The sequence below is a fragment of the Salvelinus alpinus genome, chromosome 29 (assembly GCF_045679555.1).
Source record: "Salvelinus alpinus chromosome 29, SLU_Salpinus.1, whole genome shotgun sequence".
Taxonomy (NCBI): Eukaryota; Metazoa; Chordata; class Actinopteri; order Salmoniformes; family Salmonidae; genus Salvelinus; species Salvelinus alpinus.
Window position 1 is genome coordinate 32197415 of NC_092114.1, and position 24010 is coordinate 32221424.

The 24010-nt window shown below is 45.5% G+C and overlaps 1 protein-coding gene across 5 annotated transcripts in view; it reads left to right on the forward strand.

Moving 5' to 3' along the window:
• The window catches only part of LOC139558492 (trafficking protein particle complex subunit 9-like), a 296688-nt gene that overhangs the window by 128271 nt on the left and 144407 nt on the right, over positions 1-24010 (forward strand). For all 5 annotated transcript variants that reach the window (XM_071373648.1, XM_071373653.1, XM_071373652.1 and 2 more), the window contains one exon: positions 2346-2464. In XM_071373648.1, the coding sequence (XP_071229749.1) occupies positions 2346-2464 (119 nt within the window). The remainder of the gene's footprint in view (positions 1-2345; positions 2465-24010) is intronic.

The following is a 24010-nucleotide window of genomic DNA, read 5'->3' on the forward strand; positions in this document are numbered from 1 at the left end:
TCTGTCAGTCTCACCTGGGCTGGGTTACTTGTGAATCATATAGCTCCTAAAATAATACCAGCCGAGGAATTGGGTATTCTTCTCTCTGTCCCGCCCCTCTCTCCTACTCTGAGACGCCTTGTGAATACTCTTTCTCTCTCTCTCTCTCGTTGTGTAGGGAGGAAAATGTCTGTCTACGTGATGCTTCTAATAAACCAATGTATGTTAATGGGGGTCAAAGGTCCTTTGCTAGCTACTCCCAGATTCGACCTCTCTGCCCAGATGTTCAGGTGTTGTCTCTCTCTCACTCCACGGAGCAGAACGGGACTTTGTTGCCTTGTATTTTACAGCCTTATGTTCCTCTCCCCTCGAAAGAACATTGAAGAAGCGTTTCTGTTTGCAATGCAATCAGTCATAGGCTCCCTTTTACTACAATAGCCTTGACTCACCTTCCAGGAAAAGCACAAGTGTGTGTAGAGCCAAAAGGTGGCATTGCAGAGATTCACATTACCTCATCTCTTGTGGAAGACTTTGTTGATGTTGATTTTCAGTATATCATTCTGTATTAGATCAATTCACTGTCACTAATATAATCTGTAGTGATTTATAGTCGCAGACTCTCACTAGGCAGATGGAGAGATAGATTGAGAGAGAAAGAGGCAGGGATAGACGGAGGGTGATGGCAAGGAAAGAGGGATGATGTTGAGTGATGTCGTCTTCAATCTCTCCGCCCGTTATACACTCTCTGTCTCTCTCTCTGTTTGTCTCTTTATCTCTGTCTCTCTCCTGCCCTCACTCTCTATCAGGATTAGACATGAAGATGTATTTGTGTCTGGAAACAGGCTGTAGGCCTTAATGGAGGCACTAGTCAATAAAGATACTGTTTATCAGTGTTCTCTCTTCCTCTTTCCATCCACCTCCCTCTGTCTGGATGCATATCTAATCTGTTTCTGTGAGTAGGATATGGAAAATGACAAAGCAACAATGCTGACTGACTGACACTATGTCAGCTGTAGTGGTTCTGGGGTCATATTCACAAAGCATCTCAGATGTGCCCTGTCCATGTAATCTCATTCATTATAATCTAAAAGGCTAAACTGATCTGAGATCAGCAGTTCTACTCTGGGAGGCTTTATGGAAATGGCCCTGGGCCCAGATTCACAAACCCTTCTTAAGAAAACATTTCTTCTTAACTACAATGTTTTCCTTAACTATAGACTTAAGAAGAAAGTTAAGCAAAGTTGCTATTCCTCAAAATGATTCTTGGAAATGTTCTTACAGTATTTCCTGTTTCTCCTTAATAAGCAAATCATTAAGAAGAAATTATATTATTGAAAAAATTCCAAGATGGCTAAAACCTTGTCTTAATCTCAGGGCCGTGAGAGAAGAAACTCATGAAAGAAATTGAACATGTTTATTTCACTCACAAACTTAATCTGAAAGTTTCAGTATTGATTATTTTAATCCCAATTACACATTTTAGAACAGTAATCTCAGTAAGAAATATGCTAACATGATTGCCTTTGCTAGCTTGATAGCTAGCTAAAACAGTTGCTGAGCAACAAGAAGATATTTGAGAAGTTCGTAAGAAAATTATGAAATCTCAAGATATTGTTGAGGAACTGCTTATTTTTTTTCTTAAGAAGCTTCCTAAGTTTTTGCGTCGAGGTGTTTTGTGATTCTGGGCCCTGGTTATCCGCTTGTGGAGTGCTAATCACAAATGCCAGCCATGTCAGTAGAATGTGTTGGAAAGCTTTGTACCAAAGAGGAATATGGAGTCAAAGCTGGCGGACTCTAACTGTTTGAACTTTTATTCCTACCATGTCGTTCCCATTTCTTTGTGTGTGTTGTGTTGTGGCCCAGATCTTTGCAGCAGCTAACCCAGTGATTCCCTTTGGAGACAAAGATGTTTCCACGAACGTCAGAGAAACTGTGTGCTCAGTGCCTACGGCACACTATGAGATGGTTTGTAGCATGGCTAGCTGAAAGTAGGAACCCTTCAGTACACATTAATACAGAGAGCTGATATGGCTGTTTGATGGTCCTCTGAAGCTCTGTGCAGGATTATGTTGTTTACTGCTCTGAACTCTGCATTAAAACCATATAAAAAAGGATAGGCCTGTGAGCTGCTGTTACATATTCTGCTCATAAAATGTATTTAAATGATCATGTCCTCATGTATGAAGAAGAGATGGGAGTTGCTCCTGATTCAACCAGGAAATACTTTGAGATTAGGGAAACTCTCTCACTCTAATATGTTTGTATGTGCGTTTTAACAACTGTCAATATAGTTAAATTATATTAAGTCTGGGGTTACTGTAGTTTTGTGTCTCCTGACTGGCTGATCGTCTCTGCTGCTGTTCCAGATGGGATCAGTTTGACAGGCCTTCCCATCTCCAGCCCCCTGAGACAAGTCCTCAAACCCCGGGCCGAGACCAAGCCTCTGGGCAGCGAGTCCAGCAGGACAGACTACAACCACGTCAAGGTAGGACTGACACCCCTCTGCTCTCATCTTCTCTAAACTAGGTTCTCTTTTATTACCACAGTGAGATTTCAGCAGGAACATTTCTCTACTTAATCATTTACGTGAGACTTTACTCATTTGCATTTCATGACTTCCGAAGGTTGTTTTATTTCCCTCCTTGTGTTGCTGTCTGTCTCTCAGCCCATTTTCTGATGCTGCAGATAGTTAACAAGCCTCGTGTTGTGGTAATTAGGGTGAGTGTAGCTGTTTGTTTAAAAAGCAGGGAGGGAGCTGAGGACAGGCAGACCGACAGACAGAGAGGCTAACTGCAGCTTTTCACACATAGACAAGAAGGTACACAGAGTTAATGTGGCGTGTCTCTATCAGGGTGCAGCTGATCTCAATCAGTGGAGAGAACAGGCTGATGCCTTGCTGAACTACATTCTCTGGATGTGTGTGCGTGTGCGTGTGTGTGAGGCTTTGGTGTTGTAGAGTTCGTTAAAAATGCAATTACAACTATTTATTTCACAACACTTTTTCACATGCTGACCAGACCGCTCGCGCGCATGTTGATTTTGTCCCCCCACACCAGACGCGATCAGGACACGCAGGTTGAAATATCAAAACCATCTCTGAACCAACTATATTCATTTGGGGACAGGTCGAAAAGCATTCAACGTTCATGACAATTTAGCTAGCTAGCTTGCTGTTGCTAGTGAATTTGTCCTGGGATATAAACATTGTGTTGTTATTTTTCCTGAAATGCACAAAGTCCTCTACTCCGACAATTAATTCACAGATAAAAGGGTAAAAGTTTCTAGTAATCGCTCCTCCTTCAGGCTTCTTCTTCTTTGGACTTTATATGGCGGTTGGCAACCAACTTTAAGGTGCATTACCACTACCAACTGGACTGGAGTGTGGCCCTCAGTTCATCTTTCAATCACCCACGTGGGTATATGCTCCTAAAAACCAATGAGGAGATGGGAGAGGGAGGACTTGCAGCGCGTCAATCGTCACAAATAGAACCAAGTTCTATTTTAGCGCCTGGCTACGCAGACATGCGCGAGCCCCGTACAGTGCAATGATTGAATAGCATGTAGGTGTACATTTATTTTGCAAGGCTCGCGCACGTGGTCAGCATGTCACTGACGCCTGATCTAACCCATTACACATAGAGCATCTATACCGGAGGAAGAATGTCATTCTTAATTCCCTTATGCTGCCCTCCAACTCTCCACTGTAAATATGAAGCTGTCCGTTCCATCAGTCGGCTGGTGGAGCTTGTTAAGAACGGAGTAGAGAATGACAGACAGGCAGCTCAGAGTCTCAGTGCAGATTATGCTGTTTGGCAGTTTAGCTGCAGAGGTAATCCCAGAACCGACCAATTACACAATGTGGGAGCATTGCCATAACATAGTCCTGTGTGTGCGTGTGAATTTGTGAGGCGGTATGGATAAGGGGTGATTTGCACATAAATGGAAACTCTCCTGCTGGTTAGACTGAACCTTCTGAATGTTAATGAATGTTTCCCCTACCTGTGTTTGACTATGTACGATGCTATACGGATTCATATCTCCTGAGGCATCTGACTCGTCGTTTTGCTGCAACATTGTTTTTAGTCTGACTCACACTCTAGATTTGTACTTAGCTGGCCTACTGGTTCTAGTGCAGGTCATGCGTAATATCACTCATATCATAGTTGTCTGCCCACTATTTCTTAATTAAAACAACAACTAAAAGCTATATTGATGGCTTTTTTTGTTGTCAGTTTTTGCTCATATTAAATGTACTTTCTATTGAAAGCCATGATTTCGTAATCACGTATCTCATGGATTCTGTATGCAGCTGAAATGCCGTGTTATGTGCACAGATTGGGTCAACCAACTTATTTTTCCACGCTGTAATTCTACTTCACAGATTATGTTTTGTCTTAGCCTTCACAGTGATGTGTTTGATAAGCTTGTATCCACCTTCCTGCTTGTATGTGTGTTAACCTACCTTTCCCCACCTCCTTGCTGATCAGGCTGCCTGTCCAATAGGAACCAGTGATATTTCCCTCTGAGCCACCTGGTGAACTTTCCTATTCCTTCTCATTATGATATTTCTACTCCGTGCTTCTGCATTTGTTACAGTAGTTAGCTACACATCCCAGCCTGCCTGGAAATGCCACAGGAATACATGGGGGGTGAGCGTGTCTGTGTGTGCCTGTGTGTGCGTGTGTGTCTGTGTGTGTCTTTGTGTGTATCTGTGTGTGTCTGTGTGCCTGTGTGTGTGTGTGTGCGCGTGTCTGTGCGCGTGTGTGTGTGTGTGCGCGTGTCTGCGCGCGTGTGTGTGTGTGTCTGTGTGCCTCTGTGTGTGTGTGCGCGCGTGTGTGTGTGCCTGTGTGAGCAGTTGTTGGCATGCGTGCCTATTATGCTCGACGATTCCCAGGAAATACAATGTAATAAAATAAGACCGTTCTGTAATCCGTCGACAGGAAGCAAAGGTGTGAGTTTGACTATCCCCGCTCTGCCTTTCTTCCTGTCTATTTCCACTCTGTCTTTTCCCTGAGGTCTTGCTGTGTGTGGTATGTTGTGTCTGTGTGCAGTGCACATTTGTGTTTGTTTGGTAGTGTTTGCGTATGTTTGTGTGTCAGTGTTACTCTGTAGCGTCTCTCTAGTGTCTCTCTTACCTGCACATGTTTGTGTGACTCACAGGTAGTACAGGAAGAGAATAGTGTGAGAATAGGACACTCCGCTCCATCATATGGGGAGGTTGGTTAGAGAGAGAGGTTCGAGTGTTAGGCCTGGGGAGGAGAACAGGGGAGTAGAGAGAAGTCTATAAACTCACTGGTCTTTATGATTGGGGATATCTCACTCATCGGGGATGACATGCTCATTAATTTACCCTCCTGAACCTAGCTCCCTTTTGTCTGATGATTCTAACTGAATTCTTCCGCTGCTTTGTCATTCGCTAGATACTTCAGTCTGAGACTGCTGTCGTTGAAGTCGTTTCTGGTGACGTCAAATTGAGGGGTGATGTACAAGACAAAGTCATCGGAGTTTGGATCGTCTCTAACCAATTGGAGTATCAAAGCCAATGACGTATTTTCAAAACTCCGCTTTATCCACGTGTGTTCTGGCTCTGGTTAGAATGTGTTTGCATTCTAGAAATCGTTGGGGAGGGACTCAAATCCAGACTCACTGTGGAAAAGAAACATTCACGGCATGACGTTTGGCTGGGACATTGAGTTTGGGTAGCTCCCTCTACTCAGCAGGCAGATGGCATCAGGGCCATTTCAAGGCAGAGCTGTGCGTGTGTGTGTGTGTGCGTGCGTGCCGAACCCCTCAGATACCGCTCTGAGTCCATCCCACGCTGTCTTCAAAACCACAAATGTCTAGGGGTGTGTGGAGCTTAAACCCGATGTCTAGTTCTACCTGTTATTTTTCACTGCTCCTGAGACTGCAATATGGAAGCTGAGAGGATTCAGGTTGAATAGAAACACGAAAATGTTAGAAGATCCAGGTTGAATATAAGCACGAAACTCATCCCTAGTGGACCAGTCAAGACGGAGTAAACAGTCTGCAATAGTTTTTAAAAGCCAGTGGAAGAGAGTGGATGGATTGAGGGCTGTCTGAGGTACTATACTATACTGCACCTGTACATAGCCCATCTGTAAATAGCCCATCCAACTACCTCATCCCCATACCGTATTTATTTATTTATCTTGCTCCTTTGCACCTCAGTATCTCTACTTGCACATTCATCTTCTGCACATCTACCATTCCAGTGTTTAATTGCTATATTGTAATTATGGCCTATTTATTGCCTTACCTCCCTTATCCTACCTCATTTGCACACACTGTATATAGACTTTTTCTACTTTTTTTGACTGTATGTTTGTTTATTCCATGTGTAACTCTGTGTTGTATGTGTCGAACTGCTTTGCTTTATCTTGGCCAGGTCACAGTTGTAAATTAGAACTTGTTCTCAACTAGCCTACTTGGTTAAATAAAGGTGAAATAAAATAAATAAAAAAACTAGGGAGGGAAACTGGGAGGTGGTGAAAGCACAATTGAATTCGTATTCTTATATTTGGGTTTAGACAAGTCTCAAATCAAATTATTCACATGTGCCGAATACAACAGGCCTTACTGACCTTACTGTGAAGTGCTTACTTACAAGCCCCTAACCAACAATGCAGTTGAAAAAATATGAATAAGAATAAGATATAAAAGGAACAAGTAATTTAAGAGCAGCAGTAAAATAACAATAGCGAGACTATGTACAGGGGGTACTGGTACAGAGTCAATGTGCGGGGGCGTGGCCCTGATGCCAGTTCCCCTAAGTCGTGAGTTTACCTTGTGACGTTAGACTCTTGAGATCAAATGTGGTGTTCCACAGGATCAATTCCTGGACCTCTATTCTAATTTACATGAATGATATTTACAAAATAAATGCTGTGTGAAGTGACTGTTGTTATTTTGGGGCTGGATGTAGAGGTTGGGAGGTAGGGCTTAGTGTCTGTTCAGGGGTTTTGACTAGGTGGTATACAGCTCCAACCGGAAGTGACTTTTTCGTAGCAGGTTAGGAGAATTAACGAAGCAGGTTAGGAGAATTAACGAAGCAGGTTGGGAGAATTAACGAAGCCGGAAACAGGTTCATTTAACAGGTGGTGCTATAGTCATTTAACAGGTGGTGCTATAATCATTTAACAGGTGGCGCTATAGTCATTTAACAGGTTCATTTAACAGGTGGTGCTATAGTCATTTAACAGGTGGTGCTATAATCATTTAACAGGTGGCGCTATAGTCATTTAACAGGTTCATTTAACAGGTGGTGCTATAGTCATTTAACAGGTGGTGCTATAGTCATTTAACAGGTTCATTTAACAGGTGGTGCTATAGTCATTTAACAGGTGGTGCTATAATCATTTAACAGGTGGCGCTATAGTCATTTAACCTTGGTGGCGATATATGCATGTAACAGGTGGTGCTATAGTCATTTAACAGGTGGTGCTATAGTCATTTAACAGGTGGTGCTATAGTCATTGGACAGGTGGTGCTATAGTCATTGGACAGGTGGTGCTATAGTCATTGGACAGGTGGTGCTATAGTCATTGGACAGGTGGTGCTATAGTCATTGAACAGGTGGTGCTATAGTCATTTAACAGGTGGTGGCGATATAATCATTTAACAGGTGGCGCTATAGTCATTTAACAGGTGGTGCTATAGTCATTTAACCATGGTGGTGACATATGCATGTAACAGGTGGTGCTATAGCCATTGAACAGGTGGCGATATATGTCATGTAACAGGTGGTGCTATAGTCATTGAACAGGTGGTGCTATAGTCATTTAACAGGTGGTGCTATAGTCATTGAACAGGTGGTCCTATAGTCATTTAACAGGTGGTGCTATAATCATTTAACAGGTGGCGCTATAGTCATATAACCTTGGTGGCGATATATGCATGTAACAGGTGGTGCTATAGTCATTTAACAGGTGGTGCTATAGTCATTTAACAGGTGGTGCTATAGTCATTTAACAGGTGGTGCTATAATCATTTAACAGGTGGCGCTATAGTCATTTAACAGGTGGTGCTATAGTCATTTAACAGGTGGTGCTATAGTCATTTAACAGGTGGTGCTATAGTCATTGGACAGGTGGTGCTATAGTCATTGGACAGGTGGTGCTATAGTCATTGGACAGGTGGTGCTATAGTCATTGGACAGGTGGTGCTATAGTCATTGAACAGGTGGTGCTATAGTCATTTAACCTTGGTGGCGATATAATCATTTAACAGGTGGCGCTATAGTCATTTAACAGGTGGTGCTATAGTCATTTAACAGGTGGTGCTATAGTCATTTAACAGGTGGTGCTATAGTCATTTAACCTTGGTGGCGATATATGCATGTAACAGGTGGTGCTATAGTCATTTAACAGGTGGTGCTATAGTCATTTAACAGGTGGTGCTATAGTCATTGAACAGGTGGTCCTATAGTCATTTAACAGGTGGTGCTATAGTCATTGAACAGGTGGTGCTATAGTCATTGAACAGGTGGTGCTATAGTCATTTAACAGGTGGTGCTATAGTCATTTAACAGGTGGTGCTATAGTCATTTAACAGGTGGTGCTATAGTCATTTAACAGGTGGTGCTATAGTCATTGAACAGGTGGTGCTATAGTCATTTATGATCTAATATTGAAAACCACCAACTCTGTGCAGATCAGTAGTGGTGTGTGGGTAAAATCATTGGGGAAGCCAAGCCAGAAAAAAAAAAAAGCCATATTACAATTTGTGTTAATAATAATTGTGTTGTTTGCTCTATAACCTATTTGTTCATACGCCTTGACACCGTGATATATAGGCCTAAGGCTGAGACAATTAGAAGACACAGTGGCAGAATAAATTCAACCACACCTTGGTTTCATCACAAAACCAGAGAGCAACCTCTGTTCGGTGAAGTTATTCTTTGTTGTTCTAGGCTACCTGGTCAAAATGCTTCCTCGCTATCCTAAATTCCTTTTATGGGCAATGATGAGCCAGCTAGCTAGTTAACATTAGTCTTCTACGTCTATCTACTTCCATTCTCTCAGGCCAGGGGCACAATGTATGAATTTATGGTTGGATCAGAATTGCTGTTATAATCATTGGCCAGTATGGAGAATTAAGTAAAACCACAAATCCAAATACCTACCTCCATCCATGGCTAATTTAGGAAAGGGACAATTCCCTTGACACTTTTTTTTACTCGCTAGCTTCCCTTGTGTTCAATGCTACGGGAGGCAACAATGTCATATTCTTTCTGACCAGACAGCCTCAGAAAAATGGCCTACAGAGACGGAGGGGCACAGTTGTGCTCACTCAGATGCTTTTTCCGGTGAGATTCATTCAGCCTCTTGCGAATTGAAGGAAAATTATGAAACACAGAGACTAAATTATTAATATTTTTTTGTCCATTTCTTTTACGTAAGCCTGCCTTCTCTTGGCAGACATGAATACACCACTGGTGCAGATTAACAAACCTACACCACACAATGCAAGTGATGACAAACCATGCAGCCATAAAGATGACGATATTAAATATGTTGTATCCCTCTACTTCCATTCATATTGTATTGGCAGAAACTTTACCTTTCCATAAATTGATTAATCCTTTCACCACCTCTCTCCTTATCCCCCGTACCCTCCCATCTCTCTCAAAGTCCTATGTAAGCATTTTCTTAATGAAAGACAGTGGCCTTCCCTGGCCCGTGCTGACAGAGAGAGAGAGATCAGTGTTCTCATCCTCAGACCAGGCTGTAGAGGTGGCTAGCTGCCACAGAAGTAGAGTTCCAGTTAAAGAACAGAGTAGAGCAGGGGACGGAGGCTAGGGGCTCTGTGGATCTAATGTAATCCAGGGAGTTGAAGCCGGTTGGCTGCTTGAGAGGGGGTGGACGACAGGGCAGCTGGTTGCTATTTTTTCCCCTCTCCACTCTCCCCCCTACCATCTTTCCCTCCCTCCTTGGTGCTGATGTGAGACCAGCTCTGCCCACACGTTCAGACCCAGCCTACTGATGGAGGTAGTTTCACTGCAGCTTCGATCTGCTGCCTGCTGGCACAACTGTAAAACTCTCCCAGTGTAAAACTCTCCCAGTGTAAAACTCTCCCAGTGTAAAACTCTCCCAGTGTAAAAACATTTGTTTTCAGCGTTTTGTTGTTTACCATTAGGCCTAGCTACAGTAACTCTGAGAGAGTGTACTGCGCCATTCATGGACAAAACCCCCCACCAAAACATACACAATAAAACAAACAGGGGAACAGGAACTGGTTAGTGCACTTGTTTTGCTATTCCGTTATTCTGATCGCGACCATGGTTGTGTTCCGATCATGACTTAGACTGCTAAGAAATAGTCCTATAGCACAGTTGTCTCTATCGTTTCTCCAAAGTATTAGAGATGCATTCTGATCAAACAGCGCAGTAGTTCTATGTTCCATATGAAGTATGGATGCCAATGTGAGTCTCATGTTTCATTTGCAATAACCCGTCTGCATCAGGAACTAAACTGAACTACAGAATCACATAAAGGCTTTAACAAGCTACGGAGAAGGTAAATGGAAATCTATGTTTTCTTGAAGAACTGACATTCTCATTATTTTCATAAGGTGTTTGAACAAGTAGGGCTAGCTTATTGTACCTGTTTGTGTTTTTAGTTGACGTCTACAGTGGGACTTGCAAAGGCATGCGCAGACACGCACGAACACACGCACACGCATACACTGAGGCCCAGTGCAGTGCTGAGTCATCAGCACCTCTTTTGAAGTGTGGCGTCATTGACAGTGGGCTCAGGGAGGTGTGGGATTCTGCTGCTGCTCTCCTGTGGATCAACTCTCATACATCTCATGCAAAGTTTCTTTGCTCCCCTCTACCCCCCATCCGTTGATGATGATGTTTGTGTTTATATCTCTCCGTTGACCATCCAGAGAGAAGTGGACGAGGTAATCATAAGATACAAATGTGCTCAGTCTGTTGTCCTTTGTGGATATATTCACAGACATAGAGTACATCTCACCATCTCCCTGTGAGTTTGTCCGAGGAAAATACAAAAACGTGCACACACACACGCACATACGCCCTCCGACTGAGGGGTGGAAAGGGGAGGTGCAACCTTTCATGGCAAATAAAGCATACATTTTAATGAGCATGTGCATACCAGACTTCACACAATGTTCTAAATCACCTTATACTGGGTTACAGCAGCCGCTGGTGTTATTTCTAAAAATCCAATTATATCTCTCTCTCTATTCTTCCCTATCGCTATTCATGTGATACCGTTGATAACCTTTGCGAACAGTCTGAGGCTATGCCGAACTTAATCATTGTATAGTTCCTCTTGAAAGGCCATTTCTCACAATGAAGTGCTTTCATAGCTGACTAGCAGATAATGGGCAAGTCCCCTGATCTTCTCTCTCTGACAGATATATTGTATAATGTAACCAGGGTCAGGTCAGTAGAGATCATTGGAATTGGGTGTACTTTCATTGTTGCTGTTTCTATTGTCCAACCCCGCTACTTCTGTAGATTGTATGATTTTGACAGCTTCCCCAGTTGGCATTGGTAAGCTTGGTGAAAGTTTGTAAGCTTTGAATTCATGAGCCAGCTGTTAAGCGCGATGGATTGAGAGAAGGATGGATGGATAGAGAGAGAGAGAGGAGGATAATTACGTTGACGATAATTGAGCAATCAGGTGGCATCATCAGAAGCTCCCCTCCTCTCCTCTGGATATGTGCCAACAACTGTATTCCTCTAATCTGTTCACCTTAACGCTGTGTTTAATTCACTTTCATCTAACTGCTGCCAGCTTTACGCCAGCCCTGCTGGTGGGACAGACACCTCAGAGGTAGGTTTGGGCGGTATACCGTTTATCAGGGTATTTGGAAATAGCCACGGGATGGTTTTTCAATACCGTCAATACCATTGAAAATATTTATTTGACAAATTTGATTTTTTTCTACATTTGAATATTTATAGAGACTTTGACGTTGCCACGAGCAGCACCACAGATATTGAGATGAGCGAGATGCAAGACTTTGCTCTCACAAAGTCACACACAGTATCTGCGTATGTGCACGGGTTCACTTCACAGTTGAGCTTCGTGCGTCAACACTCTTAGTTGTTGCGGAAATTGACTGTTTACTTTCTGCATCTACGTCATATAGCTGAGTCTACCTTTATAAATAGCTGCAGTCAACTTGTGTAATTTAATTCTTCATTTCACCTTTCACATAATACTTCATTATGAAGCGAACCGGTAGTCCCCAGTCACATGGTATTTGTTTACCAGAGCCTTGTGAGTCTCTCACTGTTGTGCAGCACACACCAGGTGATCTAGTTACAGCATGGAAATCACAAATAAATGTTTGCCAGCTAGTTGTATTATAACTATTAAGTGAACTGTCTAAAATGTGCTAAATGCTCTGCAGTCGTTCATTTGGTTTGCTAACGTAGTAGCTAGTTATCTACAGTAGCTAAGTGGTTAGCTTCTCGCAATCAAGCTCCTCTTGGTAACAGCAGAGAATCCCCTCCTGTATCAACAGCATTGCTGTCTCATATTTGTTTTGTGCGTGCAGAAAACTGAGTAGCAATTTTTAGTTACTTGTATAACTTTATTAGCTGGGATGTCTGCAAATAGTGTATATAAGAGACTATATGAAATGTTTGCATGTGTTTGTTAGCATTTAGTTAGCATTTGCTATGGGATTTAATATGTAGTTGTTAACATTGCTAACTTTCGGATTGAAAATAGCGAACCTTGCGTTCAGTGCCGGTATTACCGAATATCCCGGGATGACACAAGGTCAGTATAACAATCTGGACACCGCCCAAGCCTACTCAGAGAAAACGCTAACTGGGTCCTGTTCCTGTCCAACCCTCCTCTCCTCCCTTTCTGCATCCTTTGACTCTCTATGTCCCCTATCCTCCAGGCCGGCTCGGTCCTCCCCTCCTGCTCTGTGGCTCAACGACTCATTGCGAGCTCACAGAACAGGGCTCCGGGCAGCCGAGCGGAAATGGAGGAAAACTCGCCTCCCTGCGGACCTGGCATCCTTTCACTCCCTCCTCTCTACATTCTCCTCTTCTGTCTCTGCTGCTAAAGCCAATTTCTACCACTCTAAATTCCAAGCATCTGCCTCTAACCCTAGGAAGCTCTTTGCCACCTTCTCCTCCCTCCTGAATCCTCCTCCCCCTCCTCCCCCCTCCTCCCTCTCTGCTGATGACTTCGTCAACCATTTTGAAAAGAAGGTCGACGACATCCGATCCTCGTTTGCTAAGTCAAACGACACCGCTGGTTCTGCTCACACTGCCCTACCCTGTGCTTTGACCTCTTTCTCCCCTCTCTCTCCAGATGAAATCTCGCGTCTTGTGACAGCCGGCCGCCCAACAACCTGCCCGCTTGACCCTATCCCCTCCTCTCTTCTCCAGACCATTTCCGGAGACCTTCTCCCTTACCTCACCTCGCTCATCAACTCATCCTTGACCGCTGGCTACGTCCCTTCCGTCTTCAAGAGAGCGAGAGTTGCACCCCTTCTGAAAAAACCTACACTCGATCCCTCCGATGTCAACAACTACAGACCAGTATCCCTTCTTTCTTTTCTCTCCAAAACTCTTGAACGTGCCGTCCTTGGCCAGCTCTCCTGCTATCTCTCTCAGAATGACCTTCTTGATCCAAATCAGTCAGGTTTCAAGACTAGTCATTCAACTGAGACTGCTCTTCTCTGTGTCACGGAGGCGCTCCGCACTGCTAAAGCTAACTCTCTCTCCTCTGCTCTCATCCTTCTAGACCTATCGGCTGCCTTTGATACTGTGAACCATCAGATCCTCCTCTCCACCCTCTCCGAGCTGGGCATCTCCGGCGCGGCCCACGCTTGGATTGCGTCCTACCTGACAGGTCGCTCCTACCAGGTGGCGTGGCGAGAATCTGTCTCCGCACCACGTGCTCTCACCACTGGTGTCCCCCAGGGCTCTGTTCTAGGCCCTCTCCTATTCTCGCTATACACCAAGTCACTTGGCTCTGTCATATCCTCACATGGTCTCTCCTATCATTGCTATGCAGACGACACACAATTAATCTTCTCCTTTCCCCCCTCTGATAACCAGGTGGTGAATCGCATCTCTGCATGTCTGGCAGACATATCAGTGTGGATGACGGATCACCACCTCAAGCTGAACCTCGGCAAGACGGAGCTGCTCTTCCTCCCGGGGAAGGACTGCCCGTTCCATGATCTCGCCATCACGGTTGACAACTCCATTGTGTCCTCCTCCCAGAGTGCTAAGAACCTTGGCGTGATCCTGGACAACACCCTGTCGTTCTCAACTAACATCAAGGCGGTGACCCGTTCCTGTAGGTTCATGCTCTACAACATTCGCAGAGTACGACCCTGCCTCACGCAGGAAGCGGCGCAGGTCCTAATCCAGGCACTTGTCATCTCCCGTCTGGATTACTGCAACTCGCTGTTGGCTGGGCTCCCTGCCTGTGCCATTAAACCCCTACAACTCATCCAGAACGCCGCAGCCCGTCTGGTGTTCAACTTTCCCAAGTTCTCTCACGTCACCCCGCTCCTCCGCTCTCTCCACTGGCTTCCAGTTGAAGCTCGCATCCGCTACAAGACCATGGTGCTTGCCTACGGAGCTGTGAGGGGAACGGCACCTCCGTACCTTCAGGCTCTGATCAGGCCCTACACCCAAACAAGGGCACTGCGTTCATCCACCTCTGGCCTGCTCGCCTCCCTACCTCTGAGGAAGTACAGTTCCCGCTCAGCCCAGTCAAAACTGTTCGCTGCTCTGGCACCCCAATGGTGGAACAAACTCCCTCACGACGCCAGGTCAGCGGAGTCAATCACCACCTTCCGGAGACACCTGAAACCCCACCTCTTTAAGGAATACCTAGGATAGGATAAAGTAATCCTTCTAACCCCCCCCCCCCCCCCCTTAAAAGAGTTAGATGCACTATTGTAAAGTGGTTGTTCCACTGGATATCATAAGGTGAATGCACCAATTTGTAAGTCGCTCTGGACTTAAATGTAAATGTAAATGTTCAAGAGGCAAGCAACGGGTAAAAAACAACTACTAAAACAGCTGAAAACACAAACCTGAAACATAATTTTTGTTTTCTGTTATAAAACTTTGTTTGTACGAAGAGAGGGAGAGAGAGAGAGGGGAGAAAGAGGTGGGGAAAGAGGTGGAGATGTACCAGAGGTAGTATGTGATGATGTGGTGTCCTATAGGGCGCAGTATGATGACAAGACCCTCTGGTCTCAGTCTAAGGTGTGTGTGGTGTGACTCACACAGACTAGAGACTAGAAAGAGCAGGCCTCGTTCCCTCCCAGGCACACAGCTTGTTATGCCTGTCTCCCTGGGTCCACAGAACACTGCATCATCTAGCCCTTTCCTCTTCTTTCACTCCGACTCCCTGTAGAGACTGAGCAGGGGAATCTGCTGTTCTTTTCTTCTCTCTCTTTCCCGCTCTCTTTCTCTCGCCCTTCTTCTGTTTCCACAGGTATGAGTTTGATGAGCCGTGAATGTAATTATGAATCTCTATTAGAAGCTGTTCTCTCTTTCCAGTGTTATTGCTGTGATTGGAACATCACATCGTTATTATGAAGGTTGCGCAAAATGTGAGTTTGTTAGTGTGTCTAACTTTCTATTTCTAGTGCTGTTTTGTCTTGTGAATGATACCCGGCCCTGTAGGGATGGACTCATAGATAAGTCGTAGAAATTAAACTTGTAAGATGTGCTTGTTACGGGGGTGTAAAGATGAGAGCTAGGTGTTAATGTGGGCACTTTATTTCCTGAGAGAGCCAAGCTGCCAGCCATAGAAAGATGGTGATGAGGAGAGTTGGAAGGAGAGTGTATATATATATAGAGATATATATATTTTTTTGCGCGTCTGGACTCACACGTAAACGCACACAAACACCCCTTGACACCAGTGTAACCTCACTGTGATCAGCCGTTATAGAGTGGAGTGTCCGAGGCCTTAGTCTCACCCCTCTGGCAGTGACCTGATGATTCAGTGAGCTGTGTGCGTGCGCTCCTGGAACAGCTTATCCAGGAGACAGAGGAGGAGAATAAGGGCCATACATCATCCCCCTGACGACCTGTCTGTCCCTCACTGCTCCGTCAGCACTTTCTGGGTCGCTCTGCTCTGCCTCTATAGTCACACTGCAGGACCCCTTCTGATATTACACTGACCTTCCCTGCCACACAGCACTGTGTGTGTGCCTCACAGGCATTAAACAGGCAGGAAAAGGAAAAGTTCTATGTGGGTCCCTCAAGGGGTCCTGCAAGGATCCATGTTGGGCCCACTTTACTTTTGACTTGCCCTCTGTATGTCTGAATGTAAAAGGCTCTGGTACATACTAGTGGACTCGGCCTAATTAGTGAGGTAGACTGGCATTTCATATGTAATCTGGATGTTATTATCCTCTGTAGGAACTCACAATGCCTCTAAATCCTCCACTGCAGCACAACCCATCAGTGGAAGTGTGAATATTGCCCTGGACGTCTTGTCTTTAAGTTATACATGAGATTCATGGACTATTGCATTGGGGGAACCAAAGCAAACAAAAACCAGGCATCACACAGTATCTCTGGGATCAAATCTGCCCAAAACACTCCTGGTGAGAGATTCTGCATTGATGAGATCCACATTGCCATGGAAACACTCTATTTTTATTTATAGTGTAATCATCTACATTCATTTAAATGGGATGTTTTGAGAGAGATTGGACCAGCTCAGACAGACCCAGTGGTGATGGTGAATGTATGCTATTGTTGAAAGTTAGTATAAATTATATATATTCACATATGAACTCAGAGAGCAACACACACACTTTGATAATACTTTATTTGGATCCACAATGAAACATTGTGAAAGGGATTTGGATAGTTTAGGAACCCTGTCTGTGGTTTGGATCTGTGGTTTGGTGTGTGTTTCAGTGTCTGTGTACACTTCAATGTGCCGTGTATCCGAGTGGCTGTGTGTTGAAGTGACGTGTAAGGGTGGGGGAAGCAGTGTGTGTGATGTGTTAGTCAGGAGCTAACTAATCACTGATCTGAGAGCAGCAGGTCCCAACTGGACAACACCAGGGTGATTAGATTTAATGTATCAGCTCTGTTACCTCTGGCTGGCTGGTTCAGCAGAGCTGGCCCTAACCTGATTTCATATTGTCACATCTGCCAGGTGTGTGTGTGTGTGTGTGTGTGTGTGCGTGTGCACATGTTCTTGTGTGCGCAAGTGGGGGTGGGGAGAGGTGGGGAATGGGAGGAGAGATGACGGGAGAACAGGAAAACAGGCGAGGGAGGGAGAGTGAGAGGAACTAGAGGGAGGGAGAGTGAGAGGAACTAGAGGGAGGGAGAGTGAGAGGAACTAGAGGGAGGGAGAGTGAGGGAACTAGAGGGAGGGAGAGTGAGGGAACTAGAGGGAGGGAGAGTGAGAGGAACTAGAGGGAGGGAGAGTGAGGGAACTAGAGGGAGGGAGAGTGAGAGGAACTAGAGGGAGGGAGAGTGAGGGAACTAGAGGGAGGGAGAGTGAGGGAACTAGAGGGAGGGAGAGTGAGGGAACTAGAGGGAGGGAGAGTGAGGGAACTAGAGGGAGGGAGAGTGAGGGAACTAGAGGGAGGGAGGGAGAGTGAGGGAACTAGAGGGAGGGAGGGAGAGTGAGGGAACTAGAGGGAGGGAGAGTGAGAGGAACTAGAGGGAGGGAGAGTGAGGGAACTAGAGGGAGGGAGAGTGAGGGAACTAGAGGGAGGGAGAGTGAGAGGAACTAGAGGGAGGGAGAGTGAGGGAACTAGAGGGAGGGAGAGTGAGGGAACTAGAGGGAGGGAGAGTGAGGGAACTAGAGGGAGGGAGAGTGAGGGAACTAGAGGGAGGGAGGGAGAGTGAGGGAACTAGAGGGAGGGAGGGAGAGTGAGGGAACTAGAGGGAGGGAGGGAGAGTGAGGGGAACTAGAGGGAGGGAGGGAGAGTGAGGGGAACTAGAGGGAGGGAGGGAGAGTGAGGGGAACTAGAGGGAGGGAGAGTGAGGGAACTAGAGGGAGGGAGAGTGAGGGAACTAGAGGGAGGGAGAGTGAGGGGAACTAGAGGGAGGGAGAGTGAGGGAACTAGAGGGAGGGAGAGTGAGGGGAACTAGAGGGAGGGAGGGAGAGTGAGGGGAACTAGAGGGAGGGAGGGAGAGTGAGAGGAACTAGAGGGAGGGAGAGTGAGGGAACTAGAGGGAGGGAGAGTGAGGGAACTAGAGGGAGGGAGAGTGAGGGGAACTAGAGGGAGGGAGGGAGAGTGAGGGAACTAGAGGGAGGGAGAGTGAGGGAACTAGAGGGAGGGAGGGAGAGTGAGGGGACCTAGAGGGAGGGAGAGTGAGGGGAACTAGAGGGAGGGAGAGTGAGGGAACTAGAGGGAGGGAGGGAGAGTGAGGGGAACTAGAGGGAGGGAGAGAGAGTGAGGGGAACTACAGTGAGGGGAAATTAAAAGGGACAGTTAATGGGAAGATGGTCTTGCTGAGTCAGGTAACGGGGCTAGGGAGGGGTGAGGAAGGGGGTAAGGCGTAGCCAAGCCGAGCTGCTACTGTAACCCTGCAGGAGTGTATATCATTACCATCCAACCACATACTGCTGATGGAGGCACCTCTTTCCAGAACAAATTTGCCAATTCTTTAAGAATGTAGCTTTTTTTTATTGTTAGAGTGAGGAGGGTGTAGAGGGAGAGAGGGGACTAAGTGTAAAGATTGAGTGTACTGCCTGCCTGGATGTCTGGCAGGGACGTTCTCAACCAATTTCATAATGTCTGTGGCCAGCCTTAATCTGCTCAAATAATAATTTTACCTTTAGTTCATAATGCATGCTAAATGAAATTGCAAATAGAAAGCGTTTCTTTCCCTCCTATCCCCATAGCCATATAAAAGGCTATTCAGAGTATTCGTTTGTATTGCATCCCAATCAGGCTGCATTGCCCCCTCCTGCTAAAACTGTATATTTTTGAATTCCTGCTTTCTCCCACTTCTGCAGTGGTCCCCTCCCTAGCAACAGTGTGCTCTTCTCTGTCTCTCTCTCTCTCTCTCTCTCTCGGTCTCTCTCTCTCTCTCGGTCTCTCTCTCTCTCTCTCTCGGTCTCTCTCTTTTGGTCTCTCTCTCTCTCTCTGTCTCTCTCTATCTGTCTCTCTCTCTCTGTCTCTGTGTGTGTCAATTTCCCTTGGTCTTCTCTCACTGACACTGCAGCAGCTGTGGAAGGATTAGTACCATTCTATTGTTAGGAAATTATGGTAGAAGAAGGACCGGGAGAACAACGTACCCTCTTGGGATTCTGAATGATAAATACATCGCCAGTTGCCGCATTACAAACTCATGCACGCACACACTTTGCAGGGTTAGATCCTGTGTATGAAATACCTGAGAAATAAGAGGAAGGACACAAAATATGCTCAAAGTATGACGCAGTCCGGTAACAAAACGTCATGTGAAATGAATTCTCTTGTCATTAAGGAACCCTCCTGTGTCTTCCAGCTTGGGTTACTGTGTGTAGTTGTGTTAACAAGGCCCCTGGCCCCCAGGTTTACATTATTGTACTGCTGGTCTCAACAAGGACCTCAGGGATGAGGATGAAGAGGAAGGATTGTCTTCGTACATGCTGGCTTTGCACTCTCTCCCTTTATTTCCTCCTTCCCTCATTTTCTTCTTTCCTTGCTCCCTGACTCATCCGAACCCAGAGTTCTCTCTCTCTCTCTCTCTCTCTCTCTCTCTCTCTCTCTCTCTCTCTCTCTCTCTCTCTCTCTCTCTCTCTCTCTCTCTCGCTCCCTCTGTTAATCTCTCACTATCGCTCTTGCTCTCTATCTCTCGCTCTCGCTCTCGCTGTTAATCTCACTCTGTTAATCTCACTCTGTTCCTCTCTCTCTCTCTCTCTCTCTCTCTCTCTCTCTCTCTCTCTCGCTCTCTCTCTTTCTCTCTTTCTCTCACTGTTAATCTCACTCTGTTCCTCTCTCTCTCTCTCTCTCTCTCTCTCTCTCTCTCTCTCTCTCTCTCTCTCTCTCTCTCTCTCTCTCTCTCTCTCTCTCTCTCTCTCTCTCTCTCTCTCTCTCTCTCTCTCTCTCTCTCTCTCTCTCTCTCTCTCTCTCTCTCTCTCTCTCTCTCTCTCTCTCTCTCTCTCTCTCTCTCTCTCTCTCTCTCTCTCTCTTTCTCTCTCTCTTTCTCTTTCTCTTTCTCTGTCTCTCTCTCTCTCTCTCTCTCTGTCTCTCTCTTTGTTCAGTCCTCGTTCCCTCTCTCTCTCTCTCTCTCTGTTCATCTCTCTCCCTCTCTGTCTCTCTCTTTGTTCAGTCCTCGTTTTCTCTCTCCTTCTGTCTTTTCTTGAGTCCTCTATGCCCTCAGGCTCCCTGAGGACTCTATTTCAATCACACTGGGCTAAAAATAGATCCCGTCTGTAATGAAGCGATCGTGAGAGGAATAGAGTGGGACAATGAAAACACTGAGGCTCAGGGACCTCTGGCTAGCCTGAACTGAGTGGATGGATTTCGACAAAAACACAATGCATTCTCCCAGTCAGAGCCACAGTCAGTTTGCATATGTAAAGCTCAGATTCTCTGTAAAGCTATGGAATATGTCTCCATCTACCATTGGCTAGGCTACTCTCCTGTTAGTAATAAAGAGTTACCGAGAGAAAATTATTTTTCTCAATGACTAGTGCCTCAATGAAACTGCTTTAAATGGATAATGTGATACAGCCCGACTGATGAAATGTGTTCTCTTGAAATTGATTTAATGTCTGTAGTCTATAATCCAACTAGTTATCTGAATGATAATTGATGTAGTAAGTGCTCATTAAGCACAAACCTTTCAACGTTCATGTGTCTCTACGGCAAAGTCCCTGAGAGATAGCAGGCAGACAAAGCCACGCATTCACAGTGCACTCAACATAACAATAAAGGTGCCAGTCAGTCACTCTCCCCCTTTCCTCCTGACAGCAGTAGTGTGCTACAGTGTAAGAGCAGCAGTATAAAACTAGAAAAATAGGTTTCATTCACATTCCTTTTCAAAGGTCTCTTTAAGTCCACACTTTGAAGCCACAGAGGACGGACGAAAATACAGACAGAAAGCGATCGCTGATTAGAGGAGTTCACTTGCTTCTCAACTGCATTATTCCAGACAGTTCAGACACTGGGAAACCGAGAGAGAATATCACATCACTACCCAGCGACTCCTCCTCCTCCAGGGTGTCTCCTGGCTGTCAGCTGGCTCAGGATCCACTCCATTAGAGAGACTCTGAGACCAGGTTTGTGACTGACGTTGTGGTTATCGACTGGAAACCAAGTCAGTTGTTGTGATAAGGCAGAATGCCAGGTAAAAAAAACACAGAGAGAAAAGAAACAAGCACCTTGTCTGAGCTTTCTTTATGGCAAGGTTATGTACTCTACATGTTAGTCTTCTAACAACAAGGAGAAGAACGCTGTGAAGAGGAGATCCTTGTTCTACCCAATACGCATGCTTAGGGACTCTCCCAGAGTTGTCACAGGTCTGATGTTGTGTTGTAACTTGCTACAGTACTTGGCAGCGTCCCCTCCAGATCGCTGATGTCTCGCTGCCTTTATGTTGTTGGAAGTAATTACACATCTGTCCTGGACATCTTCATATTCCCCTGTGCATTGTGACACGGCCTATCAGAACCACACTGTGCTCCACACGCGACCCTGGCTGCCAGCCAGGCGGCATCGTTTAGGCTGCTCAGTCACCTGTTACTGGGAGAAACCATGGGGCTGTTGCTGGGTTTAGGCTCACAAAGATGCTCTTTGGAAAGTTTCTCTCCCACGACAGAGAGGAACATAGAAACACATAAGGGGTGGAGACGTGCCAGCAGAAAGCAGCAGGTGCTTGAGACAGCCCAAGTGGGGCTAAACATTGTGGTCGTAGTCTTCGCTGTGTTTAGATAACGGTAATAACTCCAAATGACAACTATAATTGTACTGCATGATTTACACAATCTCACCAGAGGGACTCGGTAAAAGGCATTAGTGTAGAATTACATTATCTCTAGAGGAAGGAGAGAGTGAGGGCCAATTTGAAATGAGCAAATTGCAAAGGAGGTTGCTACTGTTATGACGGTAATTATGTTTTGTATCCCTTTCCCATAGCTCTTTTTTATTTGTCTTCTTGCCCTAGAAAGAATCTAGCTTCTCCAATATTACTTCCTGAATACCTTTTATACTCTGAGCCTCTTTATTTCTCTCCATCTCTTTTTCAGTGCCTTTCCTTTTATATTTATTCATGTGGTATGACTTTTTTTGTTTTCAAAATAGATGTTCCCTGTCAGTGGCGCAGGTGGTTAGTCACAGGCAGGGCAGATAGGTAGAAACAGGGCCACATCATACTGTACTTCTGAGCAGAACCAGAAGCCCAGAAGAAACCTGTCTGCCTAATAGTCCTTAACAGCCTCATGTCCACATTGGCCGAGTAGACATGAGATGAGGCGAGCCACATTCTGAAGCAGCAGTCAGTCCTTAGAATCCTCAGTGCTAAGTGAGAGTCCCTCCCACACCTATGGCTGGCTAGCAGCCAATCAATGGACTGCCCCATGCAGGGTTCCTTCCTGCTATAGGATAGCCTGTGCGGAGTCGCCAGAAAATGCTAACATCCGCTTTTCAGGGATTCTGTATGTTCATCCGTTGGGTTAGCTATAGGACAGCAAAGACTCAGGCCCACGATAATGGATTACAGATCAGGTGTTGGAGAGAGAGTTGTCTTGTCTACTCTCCTGGTATAATCGGAAGAGAATAGCGCCAGATGTAATGAGGCAGAGTAGTGCTGCTTGCCTAAGATTTGCTTTTAGTTTCTACTCATTTCTGTAGAGTTGACACAATAAGACGAGGGTTGAATTCCGGATTCTCTGCTCATTCCTTCCTTATTCCGGTTATCTTTTAACCAGGATTTCTGGAAACCCTGGGAACTTGGGGAAAGTTACTGTCATTTTGCAACTCTAAGTAAGACAGTATGCTGGATCATGTCCATCAGAGGTCAGTGTAGTCGCTGTGGTTCACTGGTTGTGTGTCCATCTGCATGCTGTCTCTGAAAGACTCCTTCTCTACAGCCATACCAGCTATTTGTGGCCCTGTGACAGCTTGACATTCTCACACCTCTGTTAGACTCATGAGGAGTATAGGATGATTCACCAGGAGACCATCTGACAAGAGAGGAAAGTTTTCTACCACGTCCATGAGCAGCACTGTAGTGACTTTTGAATTATCAAATAAGTGCAAGGAAGCCTTGGACAATCTCTGTATGGTGTAAGACAGGCATTGGGTGGATAGTCCATAAAGGATTACAATAAACTGCTCAGCAACAGCCCTGGTGTAATGGGACCGAAAATAGCTCAAAACAGTAACAATGGGTCGGCGAGAATTGTGTCAAGGAGAAACATGGGAGCATAGACAGCTTGCATAGCAACTTAACCTGAACTGGTCTCCTCGACCTCAATCCCCTCAACCAATCAGAAGAACTATCTGGACCAGGACCAAACTGTCCCGTTCACAAATGGTCCGGACATTTTTGTCCCTAAGCGCTTTACTGTTGCGGTGAGTCTGCATGCTGCCTCTCATTGAAGGGTCAGTTAGGGTCGGACTCTGATGTGGACATCATTATGCAGGAAGGGAAGCAGACTTGTAGGAAGTGGCTGAGAGACATTCCTGTCTGCAGGTTTACTATCACAGGGGAGTTTAATCATTCAGGGGAGAGCGGGCCAAAATGGATGGTGAAAGTTAAAGATCGCTCCAGTTGCAGCATTAGGAAAGAAGACAGTCCAGACCAGCGTTTCTTACATATAACTCCTCTCCTCCCAGCGAGCGACAATAGAGAAACAACAATCTCCACTCATAGCTGAAGTTGAGATGAAGACATCTCCAATTGATGACATAAGCAGCTTCTTCTCCGAGTACTTAGAGATGTGCTGAGTCTGGTTTAAAACGAACAAACAAAAAGGTCCTAACTGTTAATTAATGCAGGGGACTTTTACTGCTTCCAGTACAGGCCGTTCTATAAGCCGATCTGCTCCATGAAGAAAAGTGATATTTTAAATTA